The 27,369-nt window shown below is 47.9% G+C and overlaps 1 protein-coding gene across 1 annotated transcript; it reads right to left on the bottom strand.

Annotated features, from left to right (window-relative positions):
• jakmip1 (janus kinase and microtubule interacting protein 1) lies at positions 1-26,201 on the bottom strand (the record flags this gene model as incomplete). The annotated part of the gene is made up of 22 exons (XM_080008711.1): positions 26,018-26,201; positions 16,853-17,223; positions 16,048-16,380; positions 15,431-15,592; positions 13,671-13,883; positions 10,551-10,664; positions 9,760-9,906; positions 9,330-9,521; positions 8,548-8,604; positions 6,997-7,125; positions 6,757-6,885; positions 6,465-6,548; positions 5,336-5,398; positions 4,932-5,030; positions 3,822-3,923; positions 3,668-3,721; positions 3,495-3,560; positions 3,250-3,318; positions 3,014-3,091; positions 1,687-1,896; positions 203-268; positions 1-51 (listed from the first exon to the last, which is right to left on the bottom strand). Exons 2-22 carry the CDS (start codon positions 17,006-17,008, stop codon positions 1-3), a joined length of 2,574 nt encoding a protein of 857 aa, XP_079864837.1. The 5' UTR covers positions 17,009-17,223; positions 26,018-26,201.
• Between the last annotated feature and the right edge of the window lie 1,168 nt (positions 26,202-27,369).

The raw sequence follows: 27,369 nt of genomic DNA, 5'->3' as shown, positions 1-27,369 counted from the left end.
TTAAGGCCAAAGAATGAAAGCCAGAGAGAAAAATAAAAAGAGAAACAAAAACTGGAGAAACCCAGGGTGTCGTTTACCGCCGGTCGGAGAAAGGGAGGAGGGAAGAAAAGAGAGACAATGAGTTAACACGGGCGTGGGTGCGTGAAGACTTCCTGAGGTGCTTTCCTTCGCTTTCCGTAGTTTGTAAAGATGGAGCTTGTACCTTTTCTTCTATTTCCTTTATTTGTCTCTTTTGCACGTCAATCCTGCCCTCCAGCTCTCTAATTCTCTGCAAGGCAAATGAGACAGGGAGGGTTAGGATCCTAACGTGTGTAAAGGAGCGTGTGTTTTCATCCGTGTACGGTGGGGAGAATCCGTGGCTTTACTTCTAAAACAGCTGCAAAAAGAGATCTTTCTCAAAGGGGCAATCATTGGCAAGCAGCGAATAAGCAATAACGAATCCAACGCTGCCAAATCCCGATTCCTCTCCGTCCTGGCTTCCATCTCTATGGCAGCCCTCGCTTAGCGTCGCGTACAAACGCGCTGCCATGGCGACGGCATCGAGCGGGCGAAAGAGACTCCGTCGCCCCTGCAAACTGTTTCCCGGCGACCAGGATTTTGCCCCCCTCCCGCTTGGACCGCGCGGTGCATCGCCGTGCCAACCGGGAGAGGAGGAGAAGCGTACCATCTTCCCCCTAAAAATGGGGCTTTCCCGCATTGTAAGGGGCTTCTCACTGAACATTTAGTCGAGTTACAAAACCGCAACTAATCCCCGCGGCAGCCGAGCGCCCGGCGCTTAGAAACGGAGCTCACGGTTTCGGGAAACAAATAACAAACAAAGCTGCTTCGGTAACAATGACTGGAGTATTGAGGCGTGAAGGTAAAGTCCGACGGCCGGTAATAGTTAACGGTTTAACGGGACATCACCGTGAAGGTCCGAGAGGTGCACGCCGATAAGAATAGTTTCGCAAAGTGGTTTCCAGTTCCGGTTCTACGGACGAGCTCGCTCAAAACGAATTCCCCGTCCGCCGGGGTGAAGATGCACCCGAAGGTCCCTTTGTTGTGAAAGCGGAGACATTCCGCGCGCCGTAAAGTTAGAATTTGTGAGTTAGTATTTTAATTATAGGTCGGACGTTGTTGTCGATGCCTTTTTGAGCGGAGGTCAGAATCTGACAGTGAGTGTTCTGTGCCCTGGAAGTACAGCTGATACGTGAAACCCAATGAGCGCATGTGGGAAGCGGGAAATACAGCTGGATTTTTCTGTACCTTGTGGTTAGAAGTAAAAAAACGGTGAAGTTACACGTAAGCATTTCAATTGGGTTGTCAGGATTCCATGGTTGATGCAGTGGAGACGTAAACCAGACATGGGGAACGGTCTCCTGGGTGGAGGGAGTGTGCGGAGACTCACAACACAGTGGCAAACTACACACACCAACACACTCCCATCAGTCACTCATTGATAAAAGGATTCTCTCTCTCTCTCTCTCTCTCTCTCTCTCTCTCTCTCATCCACTTCAACTTCATCTCATCCAGATCGACTACACAGTTGCCCCGTTCGGGCACAGGGAGGACGGGAAGGGATACTGCATCTTTTTTTCTGAGAACCAGAGAGTTTCGTTTGAGGGAAGTCTGAGGGCTTTATATCTTATTTTTTTATTTTACATAGGTACCCAGGGACCAGACTGTGGTTTGTTTTTTCAGCCTTACCTGTTGGGCCTGCTGAAGGAGCTCCATGCGATCCTGTAAGATCTGACTGTCATACTGCCGGCTCTGCCGGAGAATCTGACGCCGCAGCTTTTCCACAGCGAGCCGCAGCTCCTCCCGCTGCCGCTCGGTCAGCGACTCGGCCACTGCCCGGCCGGCCGGCTGCTCCTGCTGCAGAGCGCTATACAGCGTGGCCTCCAGCTCCTCGATCCTCTGCTCCGCCAGCCACACACACACACACACACACACACACACGCACACGAACACCAAACACACACACACAAGAATAGACGTGCACATGCATATACACGGCAGCATGCAGGGCAGGCATAAAGCATGCACAAGCACACACACACACACACACACACACACACACACACACACACACACACACACACACACCCAAACTGCTGTAACCATGACAAATATGTAGAACACTGTTCCACTTTATGTGAACAATTAGGCATTTATATGGTAACTACTTAATAATGATGTGACCAATGCACTATAGTTTCTCACAGCAGATATTTAACTGAATGCCCCTGTGGCTTATTATACTAGTGCACTAGCCACATCAATGCTAATTTCTGATCAACACAATAGAAGCCATTAAAAACAAACGCTGAATCCACTGAGGAAATCCAATGGTTGAAACAATACAGAAAGTGAATGTCAACTTGTGTTGTTAGTTAGAGTTAGTGCAATGTGGCTCCAGCCAACGTGAGTCAGTGAAAAAAACGAAAGGAAAATGAATTCATAGTACTGGTCACACTCAGTAATATCGCAATAAATCCCTACAATACCCACAGAGTAGCATCTGGAATATTAATCGTGCTTCTTTTACTGGGATGGGATGAGAAAATATGTATCACTTTAAGCGACAAGTATTCTATTTGAATACATTTATCAAATTGCCAAGGCATTCTTTCTTCCGTGTCGCCACTGCTCGAAGTGGAGTTAAGAGCAACAATCGTCCCAATGTGAGGGACCATTAGTCTTTAGTCCACACCCCTAAGGACATCACTGGTAAAAGATGCAGTATCCCGACACAGTATGATTCATTCTATCGTTGTGGTGGATATTGGATTAATGACGTTTCATGAGTGCCCAAAATGCTTCATATTCCTTGCTTGAATGACATTTCTCAACCTCTGTGTTGCTGAAGCACTTGGTAGATGGTTGGTAATCCTAACCGTTTTGTGTTTTTTTTCAATATGAATGTTGTGTTTTTTTCCCATCGTACACTTGTTTGTTGTCCAAGTTGGCGCTTACTGTACAAGGTACAGTACTTAACAGGTGAAACACTTAAAAAGGCCTCCATGCTCTGTACCATGTAGGCCTGGTCCAGGGTCTGCTTTCTGTAATCCAGCTCCTCCTCCAGAAAGCCTTTCTGCTTACTGAAGAGCTCCTGAAAAGACAGACAGGACGTTACCCACTTACGTGACACCGCCACAGCAAGTTGATACACGCCGCCAAAGTACGATCTGGATTTTATTTCGCCGCCTGGGTGGGGCTTTTCGTTTCGTGACAAATATTGTGATAAAAGCATGCAGCTTGTCCACACACCTTGTCGTTCTCCAGGTCAATCATCTTCTGGGTTAGAGCAACCTCTGTGTTGTCCACCTGCTTCAACCACTGTTGAGGGAGAGAGTGCAGCAAGGTGCCGAATTTGATTAATGTAGTGAGCGAATAATAAAGTACGAATGCATAGAGTCCTATTTTAGGGGCCTTGCGCGAGAAATGGGCCGTGTCCTTTCACCGTGGAGGTGTCTGTCCACAGCGTGGTGACAGAGACTGCGTCGGCCACTGACCTTCTCGCACAAGGAGAGCACCGTCCCGGCCTGGATGACTGCGACCTGTTCCTCGTTCCGCAGATTCTGCAGAAAACGCATTGTCATCGTGAAGCGTGAACTGAACCACTGGGAACGCGAGGAAGCCGATTATCACCCCAAAATCAAGTGTTCCATCCATTGGATCTACTGACCCCGTTGTCTCCCAGGATGTCCAGTTTCTTCATCAACTCAGGAATGATCACGTCCTACGCACAGTGCAAAGAAGAACCAATGCTTTTTAGAGACTTTTGAGCGATGAGAATTTGGGGTTTGGGTTTTTGATCCGCATGCGTGTGTGGATGTTACCTTGACACCTTCCTGGTGGCAGTAGATTTGCAAGGCACTGCTGCTGTTCTCAGGGAAGGCAGACATGTGGAGATTGAGGGCGGGAGATCTGCGCTCCCTCTCCTGTGGGAGGGGGAAAACTGTGTTCAGCACTCGTACCGACCGTATGAGACATCAACCACTTTCAAAAAGTGTAACCGTGAGAAATACTGTACGTGCTGCTCTAATCCACCATCAAGGGTGAATAACAGTGAGGTGTAGGGGAAGTGAGAGGGAAGTGGTTGAATGGTGAACTGTACTCACATGGTATCAGGAGGGAAAAAACAAGTCAGGATCTGGCAAAAAAAACAATTTAATGTGTGACAACACATGGTTCGGAATGGAAGACAGGGTTTGGGGGAAAATACTGCATGCCAAAACGGAGGATGCGGGATTTTAACAGACTTCCTGGCTGGATGTGTCGGCTTAATCCCCTATAGTGTCACAGAAATGTGGCCGGACCCAAATGAATCAATAAGACTGACGTGCTGCAATTATCAACTGTATTGTATTGATACAATAAACAACAATTTAACCCATTTGTAAGCTTTGCCAAATTTGTGTTGCTCTATCGAAGACTTTTTGGGTGGAAATTTTGGGGGAAAGCCTCTGGACTCTTAAGCCCCCCTTTGAGACTAACTACATAACTAAACTGTAAACTCTGTTCAAAGAGCCCTAAAAGCTTTGGAGGGGGGAAAAAAAACAAAAAACAACACATGCGATGCATGCAAGGATGAGACAAAATGAACAAAAATGGAGTTGAATGGTGAACTTAAATACTTTTATTATTCAATTAAAAATAATATTCATCTTCACATCAACACAACAATCTTGGACACATTTCAATATTTAAAAAAACAAAACAACACATTTATCATTTCAGGTAGGAACATTCCAGTTGAGTGGTGCAGGGTTGACATGCCAAACAATGGGATAAAAAAAAAAACAACAACAAAAAAAAAAAAAGTGTTTCCTGTGGAATGAGTGTGAGTCTATTTGTCTGCTCTGTCACTGGATGTAAGTTCTGCGTCTGGAGATCAGGTTGTTGTTGTCGCCCCCCGGTGACACCTTGATGGTAGTACACTCCCTTACTTCCAGCTCCAGCACCCTGAACTCCAGCAGCTCGTTCTGGTCCCGCGCGTCCTGAACTTCTGCGTGGAGCCGAGACTCAGCCTGCTGCAGTGCACATATCTGCACACACGCACGCACGCACGCACGCACGCACACACACACACACACACACACACACAAACTAAAGAGCCGCAGTGACGACATACATGATGCAAAAATACATTGTAGTAAATACTGCAGTATTGTACAATAACTTCAATAGCCAAGCTAAGTTAATGGTGATAATATTGTTATATTGATGAACTTTGAATTATGAATGAAATGGAAATCTGAATGGAATATCAGAGAAAACAGGCAATTACTACCGGAAACGAGTGTCAAATGTTGTCCTCTCCCTTTAAAGGGAGAGAGTAAAGAGCATCTACCTTCTCGTGCAGCTCCTGGTTGGCCCTGAGAAGGTACTGTTTCTCCTCCACCCATTTGGAGTCCTGCCAGCGGAACCAAAGACAAAAGGCGTCAGCATGGACGACAGTGGAAGGCGATGCATATGAGCGATAAAGTAAACATGTGCCAGTGCAGAGCTCCCTGCATGCAGGGTGTGATGGATGAGTCAAACGGTCAACCAGAGACCTACCATTAGAGTGAGAGCAGGCCATCTCACTACTAGTCCTTGTACAGTAGCACATGCAAAGGCAGACACGGACAAACTGGGACAAAGTGGCGGAAGACACAAAGTTTTATTGATCCAGAGAAAGGCAGTCCACTACTGACGTTACAGAGGAGAGAGGTCTGCATTCACAGTCCCCGAGTGCCGCGTGCACCAAACCTCGGAGGATGTTTTCCCGAGGGTGAACGAGCGCAAACAGAACACCGGCAGGACAGCCGTGCGGTCAGCAGCAGTGGAACAGGCAACATGCAGTGAACACGCAATGTCCATAAATCAAACCACGAAGAGAAACCAACTAGGGAGAGATGTACTAGTGACATTCCATAAAAATGGTGAAGATTCCCCCCATAGCAGAATGTCCCACACCTGCAGTTTACTTTGTTGGCCTGAAATTCAAATGCCAAAAGGGTTTATTACACATTGCTCAATCGATTTGGCTTGGTTCTCTGATTATGATAATTGAAACCGTATCGACTTAAACTCGTCTGTTATACCACAGGTATGATCGGACAATGTCTTTTACATGCAATCAATCTATTTCTGGATCAATGTTCATGTTCAGTCTCTCCTCCACGGTTGAAAGCACTGAGTGAGAGGGCCTACAAGGAAAGGAAACCATGCAACCAGAAGAGAGAGAGAGAGAGAGAGAGAGAGAGAGAGAGAGAGAGAGAGAGGCGAGCGTCCAGCATGCGGGGGTGTGCAGAGCGGCGACGTCACACGGGCAGGAAGTGAGGTCACGCGGACAGGAAGTGACGTCACCACGGGGCTACGTCACACACCCTGTCGGCATAGTGCCAGGCCAGGAGCAGAGCAGCCAGACAGACAAGGAGCAGGGCCAGCGAGCGCGGGGCCGAGGACCTGCCGCCCCCGTGGCTTTTCTGTGTTACCTGCCCCCTCTCGGCCAGGGCCTTCTCCAGGTCGATGATCTTGGCCTGGCAGTTGCTCAGCTCCGCCTGCAGCTGCTCACGGGTCTGTGGGGAAAAACTCGCATAAAAAAAAACTCTCCTTCTTTTGTTCAAGGTTAACCATTCCACATGTTTAAATGTTTATCACCATCTAAGACCAGGTTGATAAGCTTTGCAGTTTTTGGAGTGAGGGGGCAGTAGTGGCTGAGAAACCGCGGAGGAGCCAGCGCTGGCATTAAAGTATGAGGGTGAAAAGGGGACGAGGGGAACAGACCCTGGCCTCCCGCTCGGCGTCCAGCGAACCCCCGGTCTGTTCCTGCAGGAGGGCGTAGGCCCGCTGGAGAGCCTGGTACTCCCTGGTTAGCTGGCGGAAACGCAGCTCCGCCTCCTCCCGGGAGACTCCCTGAGAGAGACAGAGAGAGAGAGAGAGAGAGGATGGATCAGAGTCAAAATCCTCAACAAATACCCACACCTCTGCGTTGGGTTTTAAATTATAAACCACCGCAAGCCTCACATCCTCCAGGTCCTCCTCTGGGGTGGCAGGGGTGCGGTCAGTCAGGTCGGTGTTGTAGGAGGTCAGCGACGAGGTTTCCGAGTCTACAGACTCCTCATCAAATCCAAAATATGTCTCCACAACATGCCTCTGAGGAGAGGAAAACAAACAAAAAGAAAGAAAAGAAAATTCAAAAGGTGAATTGAAACATGAAGCCAAAGAAATCGAAAAATTACTTCATGAACGTGATTTGAAGTGAAGCCTCAAACACACTTGCTCACATTTACAAGTGTGTGTAAAACACAAATAGCTGCTCCAGTATGCGCCGATATCACTCGCCAAGTCATATTACCTAGTGATAACTTTATAAAATGAGATATATCTTAAGAAAAATTAAAAAATATATATATTCTTATATTATGGAAGTATGGACGTAGCCATATTGGTGAACAAAACGTATTTATTCGGGAACGCCGGGGGGGAATCCTTACCATCGTGTTTGTATGTCATCTCCTGGCAACCAGAGAAGTAAAGACAGACCAGAGCACACAGGCAGATGAAGGAGGAGAAATAGAGGATGAGGAGGAGGTATTCTGTCATCCTGCAACTAGACGACCGATCTATACACCACCCTCCCAAAGCACATCCGTCATGCTCCAAACTCTCTGAGGCCGATCAATACGGAGCCCCGAGGCCCTTCTGCGGCGAGCCGCACAGCGCCACACCGAGATGAACGCAACGGAGAGCGCAGCACCGTCGGCACGAGTATTCCCGGTATTATATTTAGCTTTGAATTCCCAAATAATAGTGAGAGATCCACATGTCCGGTAGCTTCGCCCTAACCCTTTAAAGCTGCCGCGCCCAGGCGACAGTCTAGCAAGAGACCGACGCAAATTGGAAGAGGAAATGTGTTTAATGTGTTCAGCCTCCTCCTCCCCTAGCGACGGCATCACCGGGTGCAAAGTCCCCAGACGCCCCGATTCTAACCGCTGACGAATGAAGCTCACGTGCCGATTTTCAGCAAATGATCTCTCGTCTCTTAAGCAGCCGACTCATCTCGTCCTCGTCTTGTCTTCTTTCTGACCTCCCCCAAAAAACTCATACGAATGCAAGGTAAATTGGCAGGAATGTCTTTCAGCTTTCCTGTTGCTTTGGTTGCGAATGAAGCCTCTAATCCAGCACCAATAACAGAGATAACTTACATGGCAATGAGCACTATTACCCCCTATAGGTGTGTGTGTGTGTGTGTGTGCGTGCACAGACTCCGTTTGACGCTGTCACGCTTCCCTCCTGAGCCTAATTAGATACAGTGATGCACACAACTCCAATTAGACAGCACCAGAGGATCAGTCAACCACGGTGAGGATGGTTGCTTAGTGACAGCACCGCAGTCGTGATAACACACACACACACACACACACACACACACACACACACACACACACACACACAGACCATTAACAAAGAACACAATGCAACCCAGCAGGTGAACAACGGGTGTTCATAACAAAAAAAAGAAAACAACGATTACACCCCCCCTACCCACCCACCCACACACACACACACACTTACTTTAGAGAGTTTGAAGGGTTTCCGCTTCTTTTTGCTGATCACCAATCGGTCACGTTCCTGATGAGAAATACAATGACCATTAAATCCTGTCGCCATCATCGAAAAGACAAATTTGTTGGTTTTTTTGGGGGGTTTTTTTTGCTGCACTGTGTGAATTTACAACAAAAAAATGTAATAATATCCAAAGCATCCAGGGTGGATTATGAAGTCTAAAGATAATTGGAATTCACTGTTTATAATATGAACTGGGCAGAGACAGGGCTCATCAGAGTAAGACTGAGGGTTGAAGCTCAATTCCCCAATAAGGATGATTAGCAAACAAACACCAGGTGGGCATTTCCTTTTTTTTTTTTTTTTTTTACTTTCGGGATCTGGGTGCAACCTACTTGGAATTAAAGAGAGGTGCTTACTTGACAATGCTGAGCTGTGCTATAGTGAATGAACTGCACGAGGGCCTACGTGAGATTGAACCTTATTATGCTGCACTAATTTTTCTCCGATATGATTTAAATGCAATATAATATGACATCAGTTTTACCAATTACATTACAGTGACACATCCGATCTAATCATTTGCACCACACCACCACCAACAAGAGACTCGTCACCCCTACTCACTACATAATAACATCTATTTAACCATTCTATACAACACTATGCCATAGGGACATTAGACTTCATTTGTTCACTCTATTTTGTGGGGTTTAGGGTGAGAACACCCCACAAAATGGCTGGCGGCCCCGGCGGACCACAACGTGATGGCCTGTGAGCTGGGTCCTGACCTGCGTGAGCTCGTCGATGACGCCCCGCTGCTCCGCGATCTGTAGCTTGAGGAACTCCACCTCCTGCTCCTCGTGGGCGTGGCTGAGGTCCATCAGCGAGCTGGGCCGCTTCAGTTGGGGCTGGTGGGCCTGCTGCTGCGACGGAGGCCGAGACGAAGAGGAGGAAGAGGAGGAGGCGGCGGCCTTCTCCTTCTGAAGAGCGAGAGATAGAAAAAAAACTAAATGGAAAAAAAAAAACTTTTTTCCCCCTCTAGACTTCCATCGAGTGGCCACTAGGGGTCTCACTTCCCTATTCTCTGCTCGTCAAAATAGTACATGCAATGAATGAACCCCTTCATTCATCTATCCAACGATACACATTGAATGCTTTTCCACCAGAAGGCGTGGCTCAAACAGAATAAAGCGGTAGGTAAGGATCGGGGTCCCTCACCATCTCTGCGTTGTCCCTGCTCAGGTTTTTTAGCTTCTCCTCCATGCGCTGCAGAGTCTGCAGGAGGTCGTCGTTCTTCTTGGAAAGCCTCTTGTTTTTCTCGAACAGGGGCTTCATCTGGCTCTCCGCCTCACGCACCCGCTTCAACTGGAGGAATACCAAAATGTCAGAGGACTCGTGTGTCAGCGTCGCTAAAGTGTCCTCTAAAATATTCCTGTTAACTAAGAAAATAGCAGGTCCAAGCTTATTGGGTAAAGGATAAATGGGGTAAGAAAAAAGCGCTACTGCATAGGTACTTGTCTGCAGGAAGAGCACATGGAGGGTTTCCTGTGCATAATAAATAAACTACATTCATTGGATTGACTTATTGCAGTATCTTACGGGTCGCTATTTGCATCTTCTTTTTTATCCATTTCATTTTGTGTTTCTTTGTGATTTTGTGTGTGCAAGAGAGTGCAAATGTATTTGATAAATTAACAAGTTCTGATTATTAAGCATTGTAGTATAATATGCATGTGCATATGGTACGTCTATTCACATACGTTACTAGTGTTTACAGTATATACAGTAACTTGTGTGTCTGTGCTGTGTGAACTGTGATTCTATAACATGAATTGTATTGTTCATGATTGATAAATGTTATTTGTTATGAGGCTACTGTGAAGTGTGTGTGTGTGTGTGTGTGTGTGTGTGTGTGTGTGTGTGTGTGTGTGTGTGTGTGTGTGTGTGTGTGTGTGTGTGTGTGTGTGTGTGTGTGTGTGTGTGTGTGTGCGTGCGTGTGCGCCGCTCACCAGCTCGTTCCTCTCGTCGGCCAGCAGCGCGTTCCGGTCCTCCAGCTTCCTGATGACCGAGTGGAGCTCGGCGATCTTCAGCTGGAACCTCCTGCCTTCCCGCTCCTCACACTCCTGCGGGGGAGGGCCGGGGAGGGGGGAGGAGGAGGAGGAGGACAAGAACAACTGAGAAGGAGGGAGGACGTGCAGGCGGGCGGAGGAGGAGGAGGAGGAGGGGGAGGAGGAGGAGGACGGGAGAGAGCGGGTGAGGAGAGGGAGGACGATAACGGAGGGTGAACGCCAGAATCCTGCAAAGTGAGCGTCAGTGCAGGCAGGCGTTCAGATGCTAAAGAGTCGGGTTTGGCAATTTTACCAAATCAATAGTGAATCGGCATTGTTAGATTTCTAACGACGCTGTGCCAGAGGAGATTCCTGCTGGATCCGTGCAAAAAAATAAAAAATAAAAAAATAAATCGATGTGAAGTGCAGCAGGATTTCACATTGTGCAGCGTGCGGGGGAGGAGCTCGGCACGGCCTTTTGCGCTGGTAAACTCTTTAAAAGTCGTCAAAACGTTTATGAACCTTTCATTTCAGAATACAGCGGTCCCTGCCAATTCTAACGCCGGGTGCAAAGGTGGAATGTTTCTGTGCATGTTCATATAATGTTGATGAATGGATGACTCATTTAGTCTTTGTATGAATTTCACATTTTTTGTAAAAGCAGCAAAGAAATCTAAACATTTCAAAATCAGCGTATAAATGAATCAGCATTCCATACATTCCACAGAATGGAATTTCTTTACATTACACCTCGTCAACAGGTGTTGCAGACGTGTCCAAACTATTATGCAAATTGGATGTAAGTGTCATAAACATTTAATTTTTTGTTTTTCAATTAAACTCATGACACAATACCATCGTATTGTGTCTCAGGGCTCTTTGGATCACTGAAATCACTCTCAGACACCTGTGATAATTAGTTTGCCAGGTGAGCCCAATTAGAGGAAAACTACTTAAGAAGGAGGTTCCACATTATTCAGCAGGCCACAGCTTTCAAGCAATATGGGAAAGAAAAAGGATCTCTCTGCTGCCGAAAAGCCTCAAATAGTGCAATGCCTTGGACAAGGTATGAAAACATTAGATGTTTCACAAAAACTTAAGCGTGATCATCGTACTGTGAAGAGATTTGCGGCTGATTCAGAGCACGGACGTGTTTGTGCAGATAAAGGCATAATGAGGAAGGTTTCTGCCAGACTAATTCATGGGATTAAGAGAGCAGCTGCTAAAATGCCGTTACAAAGCAGCAAACAGGTATTTGAAGCTGCTGGTGCCTCTGGAGTCCCACGAAGCTCAAGGTGTAGGATCCTCCAGAGGCTTGCAGTTGTGCATAAACCTACTATTGGGCCCCCCCGAACCAATGCTCACAAGCAGAAACGGTTGCAGTGGGCCCAGAAATACATGAAGACTCATTTTCAAACAGTCTTGTTTACTGATGAGTGCCGTGCAACCCTGGATGGTCCAGATGGATGGAGGAGTGGATGGTTGGTGGATGGCCACCATGTCCAACAAGGCTGCAACGTCAGCAAGGAGGTGGTGGAGTCATGTTTTGGGCCAGAATCATGGGGAGAGAGCTGGTAGGCCCCTGAAGGTGTGAAAATGACCTCTGCAAAGTATATAGAGTTTCTGACCACTTTCTTCCATGGTACAAAAAGAAGAACTGTGCCTTCCACAGCAAAATCATCTTCATGCCTGATAATGCACCATCTCATGCTGCAAAGAATACCTCTGTGTCATTGGCTGCTATGGGCATAAAAGCAGAGAAACACATGGTGTGGCCCCCATCCTCCCCTGACCTCAACCCTATTGAGAACCTTTGGAGCATCCTCAAGCAAAAGATCTATGAGGGTGGGAGGCAGTTTGCATCAAAACAGCAGCTCGGGGAGGCTATTCTGACATCCTGCAAAGCAATTCAAGCAGAAACCCTCCAGAAACTCACAAGTTCAATGGATGCAAGAATTGTGAAGGTGATATCAAAGAAGGGTCCTATGTTAACATGTAACTTGGCCTGTTCAGATGTTTTTGATTGAAATAGCTTTTGATTTCAGTAAATATGACCTCCTAATGCTGCAAATTCAATTCAAATGCAAACTGACCATTTTCAGTTCTTTACAACTATTGAATGTTTTGAAACTCTGCAGTTACCACGATATGGTAACTGAATGCTGATTTTGACACTGTTTATTATTGTTCATTATTCACTATGGACAGATAATAGAACATGAAATTGTCGCCGAGTTACAATATAGTAAAAAACAACATGGAACGGAGACTGAGTTCCAGAAAAACAGAATATGGGACGGTCACGAGTTTCAGTATGATTCAACCTGTAACGCTCACTGAGTATTAGGAGGACACACAACATACAACTAACATGGAAATTTTCAGTTCAAATGTCCAGTGCATTAAACCAGGTGAATGAAATCGAACGACTCGATTTACTGAGTGACTCAAAAAAAGAGTCAAATTTTTCATCGCGAGGGGAGCTCCACTGTAGAAACACAGTCTGCACAATGTTAGGATATCTTCAGGCGAAAACATTTATCTAGTCTTCTCGTTTACCTTCAAGTACCGCCAAACTCTTTTCTTTGAACGTCAATTACGCAACTACATCCCATTACGTTGGCATCGGGTTTGAGTATCAGTCCATTTTTACGGGTACAGTACACAAGCACAGTATCTGGCGCGTAAATTAGACCGGCACAGAATCGTAAAATATATCTGACGCTGTTCGGCCGGTGAAAACCGACCGGTTCCTGTCACCGGCCGATCGATCGGTGCATCTCACGTTTTATATGTTAGCATTACGGTGACATTTTTGTGCTTTATTCTAACTCTCCCACTTCCTCGGTGGATAATAAAGCACCGCTCAGTGCGCTGGGCATCAGCGGATGTTGAGTGAGAGGAGAGGGAGGGGTTATAGAACCATAGGTCGTAGCATCTGGTCCAATCCGAGGGACGTCGTTTAAGTACCCGATAAATAGTTGTTACGCAAAACGCGTGCAGGTTGGCAGGTCTGGGTGTGGTATGTGTGATCATCTTTAATCCCCCCCCCCCCCGCGTGTCTACAGTATGTCTGCGTACCTGGTTGTTGAGCAGGTCGGGGCAATCCCCCAGCCCCGGCATCACCTCTCTCTTGGGGCTGCCGTGGTTGTGTCTCTCAGCCTCCCTCACATGGCCCAGCTGCTCGTCCAGCGCCTCCTTCTGGAGCTGCAGCTTCTGGGCGTAGCCGGCCTGCACGCCCAGGTCCCGCTCCAGGGCGCAGATCACCCGGTCCTTCGCCTTCAGCTCGTCCACCTGGAACACCGGGGGAGGGGGGCGGGGGAAGCGTCGGATAGGGCGGCAGAGAAGAAGGGACACGGGGAGGAAATGGTGCAAATAAAAGAAAAAAAAGAGTTTTTCAAGTTCAAGTGTTGTGTTTTTTCCTTGGTGCCAATTCTCAAAAATGTGAAAATAGAAAGTTCAAGAAGCTAAACATGTTAATGAGACTCCAATAAGTGAAAAAAATCAAATGGAAAAATTCATGAAGCAAAAACGACGAGGAAAATAGAAACTGCAAGCAGATCCAAATTTGCTAAATTTGGGGTCAGTGAACGGTAAAATGAAAGTGTAACACGCATGTAAGTAAACATCGATGTAATTTTGAGGTTGTGGTGGGGTTTTTTTTTCCCCATGTCACCGGATATGGTAGCGCCGCAACTAAAAACTGTTTTTTTACACCAGATCTGCCGCGCGGCCGCGAGCCAGCGCCAACGAGTGTCCCGCACACAATCATTCTTTCCACCTTGAAAAAGGGCCAAAAATGTGAGCTAAGCGGTTCCATTTCGCCGTGATTCACTGCTTGAAACGCCGCCCTAACATGAGTTAAAAAGGCTGACGAACCGTTTCTGCGGCTCGGGAAACAGAGCGGAGGGGGGGAGGGGGGCTCACAATGTGTGTTAGAGACCAATTCCGTTGTTGTTTCGATTCATTCACGAGGCCCCCTGCTCCCGCTCAGAGTCACCGCCACTTCCTGTCAGAAATAGCCCCATTTTCATGTCACTCTCCCTCCGCCGTTCCCTCCCTCCTGGTATTTCCGGAGTCGCCCGGTGACAATAGCGACGTTCGGTTTTTTTCCGCCTCGCATTCGTTCGCGAATGCGAGCGTACGTGAGAGCGATAAAAGCCTTTTCCCTCCCTCAGTTATTCCCTTCGTCTCGACTCCTTTTATTGGCTGGCCGTGCGCGCGCCGCCGTTAATGGTTGACTACAGCCGGGTTAAAAGGGCTTTTATCCGCCCAAATGAGCGGAGCTAAACCGCGCCCAGCGATAACAGTCGAGCGCGGTGAGCACGTCCGCTCCACACACAGGAGCAGACGAGATAAACCCAGAGCTCCGACAACAGGTGCCTTTGTGCCGGATCATATTTAAATTATTCCTCGGACATTCAAAGGGTACAAATTATATTTGTTGTCGTTGTTTAAAGGAGGCTCTGCCAGAGTAATCTGCGAGAGGAAGGGAGGCTTTCAACCACTTCTTTAGTGGTCAGTGACAGTTCTATAGAAAGTGCTTGATTATATTCCATCATTATTTGTTGATTTAATAATATTGAGAAATTAGATCAAATAATGGCGACAAATTAACAAACGGAGCAGGTTAGTACCGTGCATGGCTGCCTCCCTGCCATCGGTGTATGAATGTGTGCGCGTGTGAATCTGAGGCGTACCGTGTAAGGACCGGAAAGAATGCAATATCAGAAGTCCAACCGTTTATTCATAAAATAAGGTGCTGATCATGACACCATAACCAGTCAGAGGCGGCGATCTGGGATCTGGACAGGGGTGGGGATCTGGCTGCGTGCGCTCACCACTCGGCGGATCTCTCTCTCGCAGTCGCGCTTGATGCGGTGCACCTCGTCCTGGTGCTGCTGGTACGCCGTGCGGAGATCCGCTGCTTTGGCCTTGTCGGCCTGCAACGCGTTGGCCAGCGCCTCCTCGGCCTGCTTCCTGGCCACTTTCTGCTCCTGGACCTGAGAGGGAACGTGCACGCGCACATGTACGTGCAGACATAAACATAGGTGGAATTCCAACAAACAATAGTCATGATGGACGCTCTGTTTATCTCAGATGTCGCCGTGGAAACAATAGCTTGGCACCCGGCACGGTTCCATACCGCTTCCTGTTTTTCACTTAACGGAAGCGCATTCATTTTGTACATTCCCCCACACACACACACACACACACACACACGATCAAAAGTTGGGCTCTTTGGCTGCAGCGACCGAGAGGAGAACAAAACAAACAAAATGACTCTTTTTCTGGAGGGACTCCCGACTCCTGAGTCACTTTAAGGAGTAGTTGTTCAGGATAAATGAATGAACGCAAGCACTACACGACAAACTGACTTAGCTTTGGAAAAAAAAAAAAAAAAAAAAAAAAACCTAAAATGCAGGATATTCTAACTCCCCCGTCGCTCCGTGCTCACCTCCTGCTGCAGCTTGAGCCGCTCGCCGTCGAAGGCCCGGCGCGCCTCCTCCCGCGCCTCCCACAGGAGGGCGTTCTTCAGCTTGTCTGCCGCCCCGTCGCGCAGCGCCGTCACCAGGCCCTGCAGCCGCTGCACCTCGCCGTCGCGGATCTTGATGGCGCGCGCCAGCTCGGCCTCGTGCTGGCGGGCCAGCGCCTCGCGGGCCGCCGCCAGCTCGCGGAGCTTCTCCTCGTGCAGCTTGGCGCGCAGGTCGGTGAGCGCCACGGCGTGCTTGTGCTGCTCCAGCTCCCGGGCCTGACGCTGCTCCTGCAGCCGCTCCCGCAGCTTGCATACCTGGGATGGAGTGGGGGGGGGGGTTTGCTTTTCATTTTGACGTCACGCCTTCTTTTTCTAATGTATCTCAATCTGTGGACCGAAGTAGAACCATGTAAGGAAGAAGACAAGACAGAAAGATCGTCTAACACAGATGTTTTCAATGCACTTCTGAGTTTATTTAACCTTTGACCCCAATATGAAAGGTAATTTATAAAGTTTGTGGCGCAGGCGCCAAAATAATAATAGAACTAATTGTCCCACTCACTAATTGCGAGAATTTTGGGACATAAAAACGGGGTCATGGGCCAAAAAAGGTTGAATACCCCAGGCTCATTATGCTTATGGACACTTTTAATGAAAGCTTCCCTGGGGAGTAAGCGTGTATTGATTAAAAGTGTTACATTAGAGGCGGTTCCCTTGCAGTTGCTTTTCTAGTGCTATGATCCACCGTCGATAATCTCCTCCTCCTCCTCCTCGTCCTCCTCCTCACCTTGCCCCGCTCCTGCTGCAGCTCCAGCTGAATGTCCATCAGCTTGCTCCTCAGCTCCTCGTTGGCCGCCTGCACCGAGTCGGCCATCGCCTCCGATCTCTCCGGCTTCCTTCCCTTCTTAGGGGGCGGGGCCGCGGGAGGCGTGGTCGACGACATTGCGCTCCAGCAGTCCAATCGGGGCGGACATAGAGCTGCGTTTTTGTTTTGTTTTTTTGGCGGGCGAAGATTGGAGAATGGAGTCAAATCCTGCTCTTCCTCTCGGCACAGCAAGCCTTGCTCATCATCATCCTCATCATCATCATCATCATCATCATCAATGCCATTTCCCTCCGTGCCACGCCTACATCATGGCCGGTCCATCCTGAGGGTTTCTTTAAAAAAAAATTAAATAAATAAAAAAAAGAGAGTGGGGAAAGCATGAGAAAAGGATGGAAAAACTCTCTGCAGGACACCAATGCACAAAATCCCTGTCGAGTTGCCACCCTCCTCTTCCTACTGTTTGTAGGCGAATAACACTCGTGCACTCTGCCGCTACCCCTCTCCCGCATTGTCCTCTCAAGGCCCCCGTCTGTCTCGCGCACACACACATGCACACAAACCGCTGCTCTCAAACCCACACACTTTATGTTCCAGCAGCACTGGCACATTTTAGACCATTTATCATAATCCAAACCCACTCCCTGAATTGTACTTAGAGGCTCCACTGTGCATGAAAATGTGTCTGGCTGCTGCAGCCCTGATCCCTGGCCTGCCCTGTATAAATTCATACCAATATTTGCTCTGCTGGTTTGGTAGATCCTTCACCTTTAGACCCCGCCATCACCAAGCAAATATTAAGGCAACTGATATGCAGAGTACTGATTGTCCTGTAACAAAGGAAAATGAACAAAGAGAGAGCTGTGCACGAGACAGTTCGAGACAATCCACTCTTTTCTGTTTGTTTTCAATTACTACACTTCAGTGCTTTCGAGCCAGCTGTCTGTCTTCTCTAATCCCCGTCTCTCCATTTTTTACTTCCTCTCAGAGGCTTCGTATTACTCTCGAAAAACAGATTTACAGCTTTGAGATTCATTTTCCTCGTCCAGCATAACTGACCAGGTTCATTCGCATGAAGACGGCATCATTTAATCTCCTGCCCTATCTCATCACGAGGAAATGTAATACTGGCTTTACTGTGTGGGAATAAAACACTGACCTCTCGAACCCAGAAAGACGCCATTTATGCATCTTGTATCTACTGCCATACCACAGTGCATCCCAGCGAGCTAGCCCTGAACCTGACAGGATTTCACTAAATATTTCGCCTTATCTCCAGTCTTTTCTTTTTCAAGTCCGCAGTGATGTCAGCGGGCGTGTTTATCAAAGTTTTGGACATGGGGCTGGCGAAACAAAGGAAACGAATGAAACAAACAGCGACTTCCTCATTGGGTTTGGAAGCCGACTTCTAATCTCGTCCCGGAAAGACAAAACCTATCAGCGCCGTCGTAACCCAGTAACCTTGCAGTGTTTCGGCCGACTAATGAATAAATAATGCATTACGATGAGGGAGCCCGAGCGTTAAGACGGTGGGCGCCTCGCCCCCCCCCCCCGCATACTGAGCACACTCCAATGCGCGCCGTCATTCAACGTGCAGAGATGGCAGCAAAATAGTAACCAAGGCAACGCTCGCTGCTAAAACTCCGTTCCTGTCAAAGCGACGGAGGGACGGCAAACGTTCGGCGTTGCAGACGTCGGAGACCGTGCGCGTGCACGTTTGAGAGAGAGAGAAAAAAAACAAAAAAAAAAAAACGCCCCCGTGTGATTTCTTGATCGTGCTCCGATCGAGGAGTCGGGGTCGACTGGGAGACAGAAATGCGCTGCGGCTGGCGAGGAAGCTTCCTACCGCACAAAGCATATTCAGCCCTGCGGAAAGAGAAAGGGGAGAGGGAGGGGAGGCTGGCGAGATGCGGAATGGGAGACAGATAGGGAGAGAGAGGGAGGATAGTCAAGGATTTTGAAAGAAAAGAGATGGCCAGAAAGAACCGGCCCCCCAACCGCCCCCATATCTTCTTCCCCACTCCGGCCTACATTTCACCCGCCTCCCTGCTCTCGACAACCCCCTCCCCGCTCCACCTCCTGCCGCTGGTGTGGTGACCTCCACACGGGGAGTCGGTGATCTCACTCCCATTCAGAGAGGAGAAAGGGATAGAGACAGAGATGGAGAGAGAGGGAGAGAGAGACAGAGAGAGAGAACCAGTTTACTCTGCCAATCCCGAACACAATTGGCGACGGTTACGACCGACATCCATTTACGGCCGTACAAATGGAGCGCCGACCCAACGTTTTTACACCGAGGGCAATTCTTTATTTTTAAACGTTGCATTCATTTTTTATTTTTGTTGCCAAACAAAAATGATGCAAAGTGTATTTATATCCACTCACTCAGTCACTGGACTTGGTTCCTTGATGCTCCATGTCGAGGGCACCAACAGAACCTCAGGAGTGGGTGGGGAGCAAATGCAAACTCACTCTACATACACTCTACATCTGGTTTGGTGCAGAACTGTGCTGCAAGCAGTTCTTAATGATTAAAGAATGAATAGAGAGTTGCATTGCAGGTTGAGGAGTTGAACTCCACTTGCAGACCAACTCTGTCCGAGATGCAATAGAATACAAATACTCTGTGTTGTATGCCCAGCATGCTGACAGCACAGGTTAAAAAACTTAAAATAAATAAATGAGTAAATAAATAAATACACCCATAAATACATAAACAAACAAATAAATACATTAATAAATAAATAAACAAACAAACAAACAAACAAACAAACAAACGGAAAAAAAAAAAGTAAAAGAAGAAAAATAAAGTTATTCCTAGTTATTCCCAGGCATCTCTTGCCCTGCTCACACAGGCACAGCAGTGAAGGCTGTGTGTACGTTTAGAATGACACATGAGAAGCTTCCGAAGAGGGAATGCGTGGAAAGTTTTTGGGGTTTTTTTCCGTTCCAGGCATTTCTAGTGATTCACTACGTTTATACGGCAAGAGAGCTGTGTAGCTGGGAACAATATTCTTTTGAAGACTTTCAAGGACTTGGATTTGGAAAGTGTGTGTCTCTCACTCACTCACCTCACCCCACATGCTCACGGAGCCATGAGAAAGCGCGTTCAACACATTCCCACTCCCACTCCCACTCCCATTAGGCATACTGGTGCCACATGTTGGCTTTCTAGTAACCAGAAGCACAGCCTGGAAGTTTATGGTCCAGGGAATAGCAGGAATGCCATAATGGGAAAATGGGATGTTTTTATAGGGGCTTCAAGACGCTTATACGTACTTTTACGTTCTCGGGTCACCTGGCACAAGTTTGAGTGATCTATTCCATGTAAAAGTAGTCTGCTGAGCTCCGAGCGTGAAGATCTCACAACAAGTCAGTCAGACTTCACGCACACACAAGAGGACAAGCTGCGGGCTCTGAAAGCACAGGGAAAATAAATAATGACAAATGGGAAAATAAAAATAATAAAGATAGTGATCTCACCTCAGAATAAGGGAAGAATATGATTCAAGAAACAAGGTCATGTAAACCAACAAAACAGAGATAGAAAAAAAAAAACGAAACAAAAAAAAAAAAACACTGTCACCAAGTAAAAGCAAGACGAAAAAGATGAGGTGAAAAAAGGCCTATAAATAGGTCAAGCTGCAAAGGCAAAAACCTCCTTGAGTTCTCATGTTGCCTCAGCAAAAAGCTGGATTTAGGTTTTGGAATTTAACACCCATAATTGTGTAATTCACGCAGTGACTTACCAAATTGTTTCGCATGCTGTAATGCTGTCCAGAATAATGGACTGGGAAATAGAGCGTGAGACAGAAGCGCAACCCACCAGGCCAAGTTCAAATGTGGCAAGAGCAGCACTGAGAAAATCTACTTAATCAACACACACACACACACACGCGCACACGCACACACACACACACACACACACACACACACACACACACACACACACACACACACACACACACACACACACACGTTTCACAATCACCTCCTACCGGCTCCATGGACAGAACCTACCTGTACCTGTAACTAAAAGTGAAGCACGGGATACCTTAGAAACAAGCTGACACAGAAGCTTACTTTTCAGATTCTTGTACCCAGATGCTTTTCCAAACAGGCTCAACAGCAACAAGACAAGCATGTACAGTGCTGTGGGTAGGGTCCATAAGTCCTATTAATAAACCAAGGTTGTTTCTACTGAATGGAGAGTTGGACTTTCAAGATAATATTCTCTGTGGCCTTCAATAAATATATACTACTCACAAAAAGTTAGGGATATTTGGCTTTCGGGTGAAATTTATGGAAAATGTAAAAAGTTCACGCTAGAGTGATATTATATCATGAAAGTAGGTTATTTAAAGTAGAAGCATGCAATGGTGATTTCCTCATCTAAAACAATTGATTGAAACAAAAGCCAACAACAGTGGTGGGTTTACCACAACAAAAAATGTCAATGTCTCAATAACTTGTCATGTGCCCTTGAGCATCAATTACAGCTTGACAACGACGTCTCATGCTGTTCACAAGTCGAGTAATTGTCTGCTGAGGCATGGCCCCCCACTCTTCTTGAAGGGCGGCCCTCAGATCATTGAGGTTCTGGGGTACAGAGTTACGAGCCTCTACACGGCGACTCAGCTGATCCCATAGGTTTTCTATGGGATTCAGGTCTGGAGAAAGTGTAGGCCACTCCATTTGAGGTACCCCAGGCTCCAGCAGCCGTTCCCTAAAGATGCCACCTCCATGAGCTGGAGCATTGTCCTCCATGAAGATGAAATGAGGCCTGTGTTGTTCATGCAGGGGCACAATGACTGGATTAATGATGTTATTCAGGTAGTATGGCCTTGTCACTGTACCATTCACAAAGTGTAGGGCAGTTCTGTATTGACTAGACACACCTGCCCACACTGTAACACCACCACCACCAAAGGCTCGTCTGGTGACAACAGTGGCTGATGCGTAGCGCTCTCCTTGACGTCTCCAACATCGTTGGCGGCCATCATTTCTGCTCAACGTGAATTGACTTTCATCAGAGAACAGCACTGAGGCCACTGGTCCCTCGTCCAGCGTCAATGCTCCCTGGCCCCTGCAAGACGATGATGCCTGTGCCTGGCGGTGTGGTCAGGTGCCCTTGCAGGTCGTCTAGCACGCAGACCACGCTGATGTAAACGGTTTTGAATGGTCTGACGTGACACTTGGGTGCCTCTCACCTCCCTTAAATGTGCCTGGAGTTGAGTGGCATCATCATCCGGTTCAGCAGGCCACTGTTCACAATGAAGCTCTCATCAGTGTGGGATGTGGCCAAAGGACGTCCACTTCTATGCCTTTCTGTGACTCTTCCAGTCTCTGTATCTCTGTTGCAACCTGCTGATGACACTCTGTGACACTCTAAGCTCAGTGGCCACTTCCCTCTGAGAACATCCTGTTTGAAGCCTCACAATGGCGAGGTACTGTTGATCAGTTGTTAGGTGTCATCTTGGTCTCATGAACAAAACGTGAACAGCATGATGAAGAGGACTGTTTAAATACCAATTCTAATTGAACCAGGAAATGTATTGGTCGATTCATGGATCAAACACCTGTTGTGAATTTTGCCGTTCAGCTCCTTGTTAGAGAACAGCAAGTTGTGCAAAAAGTACTGAAACATTGAACAGTTGGACATGTGCATTCAAAAGTTTAGAGAAGGTCAAATTAAGTTCACCTGTAAAGGTTATAGTGCATTTTAGGTTCATCCTGAAATTTCACCCGAAAGCCGAATATCCCTAACTTTTTATAGTTAGGGAGTAGTGTGTATATATATATATATATATATATATATATATATATATATATACATACATACACACACACACATACATATATATATACACACACACACACACATATACAGGCATACATATAAATATACATATATACATACATACACATATACACACAAACATATATAACACATATATATGTGTATATATATTGTTTTTTAATATATATTTTTTTTTATATTTATATGTTATGTATTATAGAGAACTGTGAAAAGATGAAAACTGCATTCCATAGCAGACCAGTATATGACCACTTTGACTGCAGACAAAATTAACAAAAAGCTGACCACCACTCAGCTATGACACCATCGGTTAAAACAGGCAACATGTCGAAAAAACATTTCCACTATTAAAAAACCTCAATGTAACCCCATTTGCGCATTTCAAAGTAAATGTTTTCAGGAACTACAATAAAATCCCAGAGTGGATGTGGAAACCTCCAAAAAGGCCAGTGCTGGTCAAAAGCTTATAACCCAAATAGAGGTTCTCCAGCCTGGACGGACCACACACAGACCCCCGTGTACCCTGTTCCATACGACTTGAAGTGATTCTAGTGGGACAAGCACATGCTCAATAAACACATTAAAGTGATGTGAGTGCACATGTTCCTCCACCACTCTGCCTGTCTGGCGCACACGCACATGCACACACACACACACACACACACAGTTTCCTCTCCCACGAAGTCTGTGATGTGCTGATAAGTTAACTCAGATCGTCAGAGGAGGTTGCAGACTGACAAAACGGGTACGGCCGCTCTCCCAGCTGTAGTGGAGCAGTGCACACACACCGATAAGCTCATAACTGCATGCGTAAACACACATTGCTCGCAGGCCAACACACACACACACACACACTATCCGATACCCTAAACGCAGTCGATCCGGCCGAGGGGCCGTTAAGCGATGCGGTAGACAACCCATGTGACAGATGAGTAAAGGAAAAACGACTAATGCTGCTGAGAGAAATGAGACCAAAACCCAAGTAGTATAGATTCAAGTGTCATCATCATCACCACCAGGTCCATTCACAGCCCCCACCATATCCAATTATCGTGCCCGTTGAAGAGCATGCACACACACGCATAAAAACGCACACTTCCATTGATGTGTTAATGTTTAACCCCAGTTGGATAATGGGAGGCAAATGTTAAAATTAACATTACAAACATGTTGAGTTCTCTGCTGGTGGGAATGTGCAACATTAGTTCGATCATCGCGGGGCATGTGGCTGTGTGTGGCATTTTTTGAGTGTGTGTGTGTGTGTGTGTGTGTGTGCGTGCGTGCGTGCGTACGTGCGTGCGTACATTTGTGTAACAGGCAATAGCAGGCTCCCCCTGCACAGAGATACATGATAGGACAGTCAGTCATGTGTTAAACCCTCTCTTTCTGTGTGTGTGTGTGTGTGTGTGTGTGTGTGTGTGTGTGTGTGTGTGTGTGTGTGTGTGTGTGTGTGTGCGTGTGTGTGCGTGTGTCTGTGTCTCTCTGAATACAGAGTGCTGTCTTGCTGCTGTACACACCGATCTTTGTCCGTTAAGACCTCTGGCTCAACCAAGGCATATTGCCACACACACACACACACACACACACACTACACACTACACACACCACACACCACACACACCACACACACCACACACACCACACACAGAGTCGTATGTGTATGCGTACACCAACAGGGTTAAAAGGAGTGTGAGCATGTAAAAAGAGCCGTGTGCATGTATGGCATATAGAGCATTAGGGATTAGCCTCTTTATACGCCGATCACTCAAAGCATTTAGCTGAGGAAAGCAGGCAGCGGCGCGGACAAAGAAATAGGATTATGAATGAAAGATAAGTGGGGTAGATATAGATGGCGGAAGGGTTAAATGAGAGAGGAAGGGGAGGAATAGCAGAGGCAGACAGGGGGCACCGGCAAAATAAATACCATGGCGCACACTTTTCGGTTCACAGGTTCGGTGAGGTCAGGTAAAGTGCCTCACAAATCCAGATAGGACTGCATTCCGCTGAGCTCTATATAGCTTTGAATAAAAATAAAAGACAATGTTAGTTTTACCGACCACAGCTGTTTTCTAGGCCAAATCCGCTCCCGTTCGAAGCACCAAAGCCGGCACCGTCCCGTGAACGCCCTCAGCCGGCGGCTAATCAGGCAGAAGCCAGGGTGCACTGTGCAACACATGTGGACTCTCCACGGTGTTCTGATTTACGAGCCCCCACGGAAGCCGCCCAAAGCCAATCAGATGCTGGGGACAACACACTGGGCAGGCGGCCTTCATGGGCGTATCGTCAAGTCTGGGGCAGTGGTTCTCAACATCAGTCAAAGACTCGTCCACCCACCCACCCACCCAACTCACTCACTCACTCACTCGCTCGCTCGGTCCCCCCACTCTGACTCCAGAGCCCCGAGTCATTTCAAAGATGCATTCGCCACGAAGAAATCGTCGGCGAGTCTCGCAACGCAAAGTAATAACAATAGAGCCTGTGCGTTTTGTGGTGGGGTTTTTTTGTGGTTATCTGGATCGTGGCGTTGCGGATAGGGGTATAATCGGTAGAATCGCCGGCAGTAGCTCGTGAAAGGGAGAGCGGGTGGTCAAGCAATCCGAAGGTTGCTGGTTCGGCGGCTGGTTCCGACAGCCTGCTGTAGTGTCCTTGAGCACGACACTTCCCAATGGCTCCTGAGGGTCCGTATGAATAAGTTGCAAGTCGCTCTGGACAAGAGCGTCTGCTAAATGATGACGGTAAGGCCCGGGACGCTAACACCTCCGAGGTTTTCCAACCGCACCCCGTGGTGGAGCAGTTTCATCGGCAGCAGCGGCTTAATGTACTGTGCAGGGATGAGAGGCTGTGCGTCCTTGCACACAGGAGGAGCATAGGAAAAGATATCCCTCGCTGAGCATGGAGGGGGTCACACTAAGTAGTAGGATCATCAGTCGTATCAATATCATTCTGCTCCACGGGTCCGACTAATGAGGGCAGAACTCCCTCTGACATGCGTGTCGGCCGGCGCCTGCGTGGGAATGGGGCATAGGGGCTAGAGGACGCGGGATAGAGCATGAGGTATAGGGGATGGGATTGGGGATAGGGTGGGTGTCAGCCAGGCCATAGCAGTGGACAAAACGCGACATCCAAATTCTGTATGACGAACAAGCACAGCCCACAGTGGGCTCGGCAGCCAGATGACGGTCTGGTCGTGCGGCGGGAAACACGCGGAAACCAGACGCGGTTACGTAACAAAACGCCACAGAACGTCCCGGTCGCGGACCGTCACGCAAACTTCGCTTCCGCCCGGTCTGCAGGTGAAACGGACCTACCGTGGGTTTCGCCTCGCTCTGATCCGCGGTGGGAGGTGGGTGGGTGGTTGGGTGTGGGGGGGGGAAGCGCTGCAGAACAGATCGCGCCTCCAAACGCCTCCTGCTCCTATAATCCAACCATCACCACCACCCTCACCACCCTCACCACCAGCACCAGCAGCGGACCGGGCTCGGGGATCCTTGACATCTTCCACGCCCACACGACGTCACCTGCTGCATCGGTCCATGCGCCTCTCTCCCTCCCTCCCTCCCTCTCTCTCTCGCTCTCTCTCTCCCTCTCTCTCTCTCGTACTCCACCCGGTGCGGCGAGCTCAGCGTGGACGTGGGAAAAAAAAAAAAAAAAAAGGCGTCGCCGGGCGGCGCCGTGAGACGATAGAAGCGCGACACCTGACTGCGTGTGCAAGAATGACGCCGCGCGCAAAAAACGCGTGTGGCCGAAAAACGCGTGACGTCAGAGCGTCAGGTGGCGCGGCGCTGCGCGCTGCCCGAGCGGTGAGGGGCTCGACTCTTTATTTCGGATTCGGTCCGCCGCGACGAGCCACTCGGCCGAGTCGTTCGATTTTCCGACTCTCCGTTCGTTTGATTCGGCTCTGAGCTTTGAGCCGTGCATTTCATTCCCAGGGGGGAAGATTGAATTCTATGTATAATGAATTCATTACACTACATATATGTATGCTCGTACGTATATGCCTGTGACAAATAAACATCTTGAACTAAAAACAACATCCCAATCACAAAAATAATCACTTCTGTCAATATCATCTCATGTGGTAGAATTTCAAATTATAAATGTAAAAAAAAAAAAAAAATCAAAAGTCACGTTCAATATAAATGATGCCAAGCGCATTGGCCCCTTTAATTCAAGCCCCAGCAATTGTTTTGGGTTGATAAAAAAAAACAAAGGAAGATTCCGTGGCTCCACGCTCCCCGAGTCGTTTAAAAGATTTGTTCGCGGCGAACGAATCGTGTGCGAATCTCGCACCACTAGACCACGACTCCGTGCAGCTTTCGCTCCAGACGTCAGTGTGTTTCTGTGGGATCTGACAGCACTAAGACACTCCATGCCTATGCACTGCTGATGCAAATGCACTTTAATTAGACGGGGTGTAAAAGGTGAGTCCCAGGTGGAGAGAGGGATGGAGAGAGAGAGAGAGAGAGAGAGAGAGAGAGAGAGAGAGAGAGAGAGAGAGAGAGAGAGAGAGAGATAAAAGTGTGTGTTGCGGTGTGATTGTGACCCAGATTCTGCAGGATGCATTACTCACGCCCAGCTGCCTGTCTCTGCCTCTCTGTCGGACTGGCATTCACAGGCGCACCCCCCCCCCCCCCCCCCCACACACACACACACACACACA

This window comes from Zeus faber (genome assembly GCF_960531495.2).
Source record: "Zeus faber genome assembly, chromosome: 10".
NCBI classification, from domain to species: Eukaryota; Metazoa; Chordata; class Actinopteri; order Zeiformes; family Zeidae; genus Zeus; species Zeus faber.
The sequence above is the reverse complement of the archived record's forward strand: the minus strand, read 5'-3'. Positions and strand labels throughout refer to the sequence as shown.